General features: G+C 61.2%; 1 protein-coding gene across 1 annotated transcript; it reads left to right on the top strand.

Moving 5' to 3' along the window:
- Positions 1–725: 725 nt before the first annotated feature.
- Positions 726–7,840, top strand: ARHGAP35 (Rho GTPase activating protein 35; the record flags this gene model as incomplete). The annotated part of the gene is made up of 2 exons (XM_042019831.1): positions 726–814; positions 3,950–7,840. A coding segment is annotated over exon 2 (3,696 nt), but the record flags the coding sequence as incomplete, so codon positions are not given.
- Between the last annotated feature and the right edge of the window lie 692 nt (positions 7,841–8,532).

The raw sequence follows: 8,532 nt of genomic DNA, 5'->3' as shown, positions 1-8,532 counted from the left end.
TTAGGATACCCCAAAACTTGGGAATGGTGGCTCTGGGACGACACAAAAGTTGGGAATGGCGGCTTTGGGATGCTCCAGAGTTCGGGAACAGCTCCAGGACATCCCAAAAGTTGGGAATGGTGGTTTTGGGACACTCCAAAAGTTGGGAAAAGCATCCCAGGCCACCCCAAAACTTGGGAATGGCGGCTCTGGGATACCCCAAACCTTGGGAATGGCATCCCAGGACATCCCAGAGTTCGGGAACAGCTCCAGGGCATCCCTAAAATTGGGAATGGCTGTTTTAGGACACCCCAAAACTTGGGAATGGCGGCTTTGGGACATCCCAAAACTCGGGAACGGCGGCAGCAGCGATTCCCAAATCCCGGCGCTGGCCGGGAACGCCAGGAGCAGGAAGAGAATTCCATGAAACCTGGGCAGAGCTTTGGCACCGAGGTCATTCCCCTCCGGCAAATCCCAACCCGGAGCCGGGCCCGGAATTTCGGGATCAGAGCATGGAAAACACCATTTTTTGGGGGGGTTTTGGGGATTTTTTGGGGGGTTTCCAGATTGATTTTTCCGAGGGAAAGGAGAAAAATTCCCTCCCCCGTGGATTCCGTGGGAATTAACGGAGCGGCTCCCTCCTTCCTGGTCCTCCCCGGATGGACTTTGGAGTCAATCAGTAACTCCTGACTCAGGGAATTCCAGGGAAAAGCGAAAGCCAGCGGGAACGAGGTGGGAACCCCCCCCCCCGGCGCCGCCGCCGCCAGCCCCGAATTCCCACCGGGAATTCTCAGGGGATTCAAGCCGGATTTTTCCATCTCTGCAGCCGATCCGGGTGAGGGTTGATGGGCGGGAATTTTGGGAATTGTCGTTCGGAGGGATTCGGGGGAGTTTCGGTGTTGTCGGGATTGTCCCGGTGTCGAGGTAAAGCTGGAATTGCCCTCTGGAATTCCGGAGGAATTCAGCGCGGGATTGCCAAGGGGAGGAAATGGGAATTTGGTTTTGGGAGCAGCCGTCCTAAAATTCCAGGAAAATCCCTCAAAATCCCGAAATTCCCGACGTTTCCCCAATGTGGACGGGAGAGGAAAATTGGGAATTCTCAGCTTCCGAAAGGACTCCAAAAAAACCCCAAAAACCTCCCGGATTTTCACCAAATTCCATTCCCAACTCCTGAATTCCGTGGGAATTCCCAGCCCGGCCTCTCCCTTTGGCCGGCCCTGATTCCAGATCAGGATTGGGGGGGGGGGGGGGGGGATATTTTTGGTAGAAAATTGGGAAAATCCCTTTGGATTGGCCGGGATAATCCATCGGCCGCCCGGGATTAGGCCGGGATCCAGATGGAGGAAAGCTTAACCCGATCCCTGGGAAGATCCCAAAGCCCCAATTCCAGGCTTGGGGGGGTTTTTTTGGAGCTCCAAAGGATCCATTCCAAGGGGTTTTTTTAATTCCTGGGATCAATGGGAAAAATTCCTCCCCTCCCCCACCCCAGGGAGGGAATTCCAGGGGCAATTCCTTGGTTTCGGTGGGGGAATTTTGCGATGATCCAAAGGATCCATTCCAGGTTTTCTGTGAAGATCCAAATTGGGCAAATCCAGGGGTTTTTTTGGGATCTGGCTGTGGAAAGGCCGGGAATTTTCAGGACTCTCCCGGTGTTTTATCCCAAATTAAACCAAAATTTAAAAAAAAAAAACGGGAATTCCTTGCGGATCTGGGAGTCCCCACCTTTTTACGGATCTCGGTTGATCCCGGGAAAAACATTCCCGGGAGGTGGATCCAGGCCGGGATTTTTGAGTTGAATCCACCTGAAAAATAATGGGATTTCATCAAAACGTGGAATTCCCGGCTGCCGTCGGAAAACGCGGCGGGATCGTTGTCCGAGCACCATCCCGGGATCCGCTCGGAACCCTCGGAGCGGGAACGGCCCGGGAAGTTCTCCGGTCGCGTCAGATCCCGGGAAAACGGCGTCGAGCCGGGGCTGGGCTTGGTCCTGCGGGGAGAGGTGGAGAATGGGAGTGTCCACCACGGTGGGTGGAGAAGTTGGGTCCACCGTGAGGAGTGTCCAACCACGGTGGGTGGAGAAGTCGGGTCCACCATGAGTGTCCAGTTGGGTGGAGAAGTTGGGTCCACCATGAGTGTCCAGTTGAGTGGAGAAATTGGGTCCACCATGAATGTCCAGTTGGGTGGAGAAGTTGGGTCCATCGTGGAGAAGTTGGGTCCACCATGAGTGTCCAGTTGGGTGGAGAAGTTGGGTCCATCGTGGAGAAGTTGGGTCCACCATGAGTGTCCAGTTGGGTGGAGAAGTTGGGTCCATCATGGTGACCCTTGGTTGGGTGGGGGAGTTGTGTCCATCGTGGATGGTCTTTAGTTGGGTGGAGAAGTTGCGTCCACGAAGAGGAGCGTCCAGTTTGGTGGGGGAGTTGTGTCCATCATGAGTGTCCATCATGGTGGAGAAGTTGTGTCCATTATGGTGGAGAAGTTGTGTCCATCATGAGTGTCCTGTTGGGTGGAGAAGTTGTGTCCACCATGATGACCCTCGGTTGGGTGGAGGAGTTGTGTCCAGCATGGTGGAGCAGTTGTGTCCATCATGAGTGTCCAGTTGGGTGGAAAAGTCACGTCCATCATGGAGGGTCTTTGGTTGGGTGGAGCAGTTGTGTCCACCATGAGTGTCCAGTTAGGTGGACAAGTTGTGTCCATCATGGAGGGCCCTCTGTTGGTTGGGGAACTTCTGTCCACCACAATGACCCTCAGTTGGGTGGAGAAGTTGCGTCCATCACGGGCGGTCTTTAGTTGGGTGGAGAAGTTGCGTCCATCACGAGTGTCCAGTTGGGTGGAGAAGTTGCGTCCACCACGATGACCCTCGGCTGGCTGGGGGAGTTGTGTCCACCACAACGACCCTCGGTGGGGTGAAGGCCATCGTGGATGGTCTTTGGTTGGGTGGGGAAGTTGTGTCCGTCATGGGTGGTCTTTAGTTGGGTGGAGAAGTTGCATCCACGAAGAGGAGTGTCCAGTTTGGTGGAGAAGTTGTGTCCATCGTGATGGAGAAGTTGGGCCCACCATGAGTGTCCAGTTGTGTGGAGAAGTTGTGTCCACCACACCAACCCTCGGTTGGGTGGAGCGGTTGTGTCCATTATGGATGGTCTTTAGTTGGGTGGAGAAGTTGTATCCATCATGAGGAGTGTCCAGTTGGGTGGAGAAGTTGTGTCCACCACAACAACCCTCGGTTGGTTGGGGAACTTCTGTCCACCACACCGACCCTTGGTTGGGTGGACAAGTTGTGTCCATCATGGATGGTCTTTAGTTGGGTGGAGCAGTTGTGTCCATCGTGGTGACCCTCAGTTGGGTGGAGCAGTTGTGTCCATCGTGGTGACCCTCAGTTGGGTGGAGCAGTTGTGTCCATCATGGAGGGTCTTTAGTTGGGTGGAGCAGTTGTGTCCATCATGATGACCCTCAGTTGGGTAGAGCAGTTGTGTCCATCATGGATGGTCTTTAGTTGGGTGGAGAAGTTGCGTCCACCACACCGACCCTCGGTTGGGTGGACAAGTTGTGTCCATCATGGAGGGTCTTTAGTTGGGTGGAGAAGTTGCGTCCATCATGATGACCCTCAGTTGGGTGGAGCAGTTGTGTCCATCATGGATGGTCTTTAGTTGGGTGGAGCAGTTGTGTCCATCGTGGTGACCCTCAGTTGGGTGGAGCAGTTGTGTCCATCATGGTGACCCTCAGTTGGGTGGAGCAGTTGTGTCCATCATGGATGGTCTTTAGTTGGGTGGAGAAGTTGCGTCCACCACACCGACCCTCGGTTGGGTGGCCGAGCCCCGCTCACCGCCACGACCCTCCCGGTGGCGTGGAGCCAACGCCGGTGACCTCACCCCGTGCCCCATCGCCGCCCCGGTGCCCCCGCTTCCGTCGGCGCGCGACGTTCTCCGTCCAATCCCACCTTCTAACGGCCGCCTTCTCCTCCTCTCCTCTCCAGGGGGACTCGTCGGCCACCCGACGCCGGCGCCCGCCACGGCCTGAAGCTGTGCCGGCACCCGCGGCATGGGAACGCCGAGCGGCCCCGCCCCGGCGCCGCGCCTGCCCTGAGAGCCCCCCCAGCCCCGCGCCGCGCCCGCCGCGCCCTCCTCGCCCCTTCGCCGCGCGCCCGGCCCCGGGCCACCATGCTCGGACAATGATGATGGCCCGCAAGCAAGATGGCCGCACGCCCACCTACAACGTCAGCGTGGTGGGACTGTCCGGCACCGAGAAGGAGAAGGGCCAGTGCGGCATCGGCAAATCCTGCCTGTGCAACCGCTTCGTGCGGCCCAGCGCCGACGACTTCCACTTGGACCACACGTCCGTCCTCAGCACCAGTGACTTTGGGGGCAGGGTGGTCAACAATGACCACTTCCTCTACTGGGGGGAGGTGGCGCGGCCCTTGGAGGAGTGCGTGGAGTGCAAGATCCACGTGGTGGAGCAGACGGAGTTCATCGACGACCAGACCTTCCAGCCCCACCGCAGCACGGCCTTGCAGCCCTACATCAAGAGGGCGGCGGCCACCAAGCTGGCGTCGGCCGAGAAGCTCATGTACTTCTGCACCGACCAGCTGGGCTTGGAGCAGGACTTCGAGCAGAAGCAGATGCCGGACGGGAAGCTGCCGGTGGACGGCTTCTTGTTGTGCGTGGACGTCAGCCGCGGCATGAACCGCAACTTCGACGAGCAGCTCAAGTTCGTGTCCAACCTCTACAACCAGTTGGCCAAGACCAAGAAGCCCATCGTGGTGGTGCTGACCAAGTGCGACGAAGGCGTGGAGCGCTACATCCGCGACGCCCACGCCTTCGCCCTCAGCAAGAAGAACCTGCAGGTGGTGGAGACGTCGGCGCGCTCCAACGTCAACGTGGACCTGGCCTTCAGCACCTTGGTGCAGCTGGTGGACAAGAGCCGGGGCAAGGCCAAGATCATCCCTTACTTCGAGGCGCTCAAGCAGCAGAGCCAGCAGATCGCCGCCGCCAAGGACAAGTACGAGTGGCTCGTCAGCCGCATCGTCAAGAGCCACAACGAGGCGTGGCCCAACGTCAGCCGCAAGATGCAGCCGGCGCCCGAGTACCAGGACTACGTCTACTTGGAGGGCACCCAGAAGGCCAAGAAGCTCTTCCTGCAGCACGTGCAGCGCCTCAAGCAGGAGCACATCGAACGCCGGCGGAAGATGTACCTGGCCCTGCTGCCCCAGGCCCTGGACGCTCTGGTGCCCGACCTGGACGAGATCGACCACTTGAGCCGCGCCAAGGCCGAGAAGCTCCTGGAGGCCAAGCCCGACTTCCTCAAGTGGTTCGTGGTGCTGGAGGAGACGCCGTGGGACGCCACGAGCCACGTGGACAACGTGGACAATGAGCGCATCCCCTTCGACCTGCTGGAGACGCCGGCGGCCGAGCAGCTCTACGAGGCCCACCTGGAGAAGCTGCGCAACGAGCGCAAGCGGGCGGAGATGAGGAGGGCGTTCCGCGAGAACCTGGAGACCTCGCCCTTCGTCACGCCCGGCAAGCCCTGGGAAGAGGCGCGGAGCTTCATCATGAACGAGGACTTCTACCTGTGGCTGGAGGAGTCCGTCTACATGGACATCTACGGCAAGCACCAGAAGCAGCTCATCGACAAGGCCAAGGAGGACTTCCAGGAGCTGCTGCTGGAGTACTCGGAGCTCTTCTACGAGCTGGAGCTGGACGCCAAGCCCAGCAAGGAGAAGATGGGCGTCATCCAGGAGGTGCTGGGCGAGGAGCAGCGCTTCAAGGCGCTGCAGAAGCTGCAGGCCGAGCGCGACGCCCTCATCCTGAAGCACATCCACTTCGTCTACCACCCCACCAAGGAGACGTGTCCCAGCTGCGCCGCCTGCGTGGACGCCCGCGTGGAGCAGCTGCTGGGCTCGCGCTTCATCCAGCCGGCCGAGCGGCACCAGAAGAACCCTCTGCTGGATTCCAACATCGACCGCATCAACCTGGTCATCCTGGGCAAGGATGGGCTGGCCCGCGAGCTGGCCAACGAGATCCGGGCGCTGTGCACCAACGACGACAAGTACGTCATCGAGGGCAAGATGTACGAGCTGTCGCTGCGGCCCATCGAGGGCAACGTGCGGCTGCCGGTCAACGCCTTCCAGACGCCCACCTTCCAGCCGCACGGCTGCCTGTGCCTCTACAACTCCAAGGAGTCCTTGTCCTATGTGGTGGAGAGCATCGAGAAGAGCCGCGAGTCCACCATCGGCCGCCGCGACAACCACCTGGCGCAGCTGCCGCTGACCCTCATCCTGGTCAACAAGCGCGGCGACGCCAGCGGCGAGACCCTGCAGAGCCTCATCCAGCAGGGCCAGCAGATCGCCAGCAAGCTGCAGTGCGTCTTCCTGGACCCGGCCTCGGCCGGCATCGGCTACGGCCGCAACATCAACGAGAAGCAGATCAGCCAGGTCCTCAAGGGGCTGCTGGACTCCAAGCGGAACCTCAACCTGGTCAGCTCCACGTCGGGCCTGAAGGACGCGGCGGACGCTGACCTGCGCATCGTCATGTGCCTGATGTGCGGCGACCCGGTGAGCGCCGACGACGTGCTGCTGCCCATCCTGCAGGCGCAGACGTGCCGGCCGGCGGCGGGCGGCGCGGGCGCGGTGCTGCTGGAGCTGAGCGTGGGGCCGCAGCGGCGGCGCGTGGAGCTGTCGCTGCTGTCCTACCACGCGTCCTTCGGGCTGCGCAAGAGCCGCCTGGTGCACGGCTACATCGTCTTCTACGCGGCCAAGCGCAAGGCGTCGCTGGCCACCCTCAGGGCCTTCCTGGGCGACGTGCAGGACATCGTGCCCGTGCAGCTGGTGGCCTTGGCCGACGGCTCGGCCGACCTGCTGGACAACGACGTGAGCCGCGAGCAGCTGGGCGAGGGCGAGGAGATCGCGCAGGAGATCGAGGGCCGCTTCGCTGCCCTGCCCTGCGGGCAGCCCCAGCCCAAGCTGGACGTCTTCCAGCCCTTCTTCAAGGACGCGCTGGACAAGAAGAACATCATCGAGGCCACCCACATGTACGACAACGCCGCCGAGGCCTGCAGCACCGGCGAGGACGTCTTCAACTCGCCGCGCGCCGGCTCGCCGCTCTGCAACTCCAACCTGCCCGACTCCGAGGAGGACGCCGAGCCGCTGCCCGGCTACAGCCCCTTCCGCGAGGAGCCGGCCGTGCCCGCGCTGCCCAAGGACCACTCCAAGCTGTCCATGGAGCTGGAGGGCAACGACGGCCTGTCCTTCATCTCGGTCATGAGCAGCTTCGAGAGCAAGCTCAACAACAAGGTCCCGCCGCCGGTCAAGCCGAAGCCGCCGGTGCACTTCGACATCAAGGGCGACTTGGCCTACCTGGAGCAAGGAGGCCACCGCGACGGTCAGCGGCGCTCGGTGTCGTCGGCGTGGCTGCCGCCGGACTGCTTCGACCCGTCCGACTACGCCGAGCCCATGGACGCGGTGGTGAAGCCGCGCATCGAGGAGGAGAACATCTACTCGGTGCCGCACGACAGCACCCAGGGCAAGATCATCACCATCCGCAACATCAACAAGGCGCAGTCCAACGGCAGCGGCAACGGCTCGGACAGCGAGATGGACACCAGCTCCTTGGAGCGCGGCCGCAAGGTGCCGGCCGTCACCAAGCCGGTGCTATACCGGGCGCGGTGCGCGCGGCTCGGCCGCTTCGCCAGCTACCGGCCCGGCCTGAGCGTGGGCAGCGACGACGAGCTGGGGCCCGGCCGCAAGAAGGACGAGGAGCCGGGCTCGCAGGGCGGCTACAAGGGGGACAACGCGGTCATCGCCTACGAGACGGCCGACGGAGAGGACCCCCGCAGGAGGAACATCCTCAGGAGCCTCAGGAGGACCACCAAGGTGGGGTGGGGGAGGGGGCGGTTGGAGGGGTCACTCTGAGCTGGTGGTCAAGCGCGGGGAGGGGTGGGAGTGGTGGAACATCCCAGTGGTCATCGCAGTGGTCAGTGCTTGGCCAGGTCTTGGTCAGTGGCTTTGTTGAGGACCACCAAGGTGGGATGAAGGTTGAGGGACTTGGAGGGGTCACTCTGGGCTGGTGGTCAAGCGCAGGGAGGGGTGGGAGTGGTGGAACATCCCAGTGGTCAGTGCTTGGCCAGGTCCTGGTCAGTGGCTTTGTTGAGGATCCCAGGAGGAGGAACGTCCCGAGGAGGGTGACCAAGGTGGGATGAAGGTTGGAGTGGTCACTCTGGGCTGGTGGTCAAGCTCAGAGAGGGGTGGGAGTGAGGGGTCAGTGCAGTGGTCAGTGTTTGGCCAGGTCCTGGTCAGTGGAGGATCCCAGGACGAGGACCACCAAGGTGGGACGAAGGTTGGAGTGGTCACTCTGGGCTGGTGGTCAAGCTCAGGGAGGGGTGGGAGTGAGGGGTCATCCCAGTGGCCATCCCAGTGGCCATCCCAGTGGCCATCGCAGTGGTCATCGCAGTGGCCATCGCCGTGGTCATCCAGTGGTCATCGCAGTGGCCATCACAGTGGCCATCGCGGTGGTCATCCCAGTGGTCAGTGCAGTGGTCAGTGCAGGGGTCATCGCAGTGGTCAGT

The sequence above is a fragment of the Corvus kubaryi genome, unplaced genomic scaffold, assembly GCF_017639235.1.
Source record: "Corvus kubaryi isolate FWS band 111438036 unplaced genomic scaffold, C.kubaryi_AGA036_p1.0 36211, whole genome shotgun sequence".
Classification (NCBI taxonomy): domain Eukaryota; kingdom Metazoa; phylum Chordata; class Aves; order Passeriformes; family Corvidae; genus Corvus; species Corvus kubaryi.
Note: the sequence above shows the minus strand (reverse complement) of the source record. Positions and strands in the feature narration are given on the sequence as shown.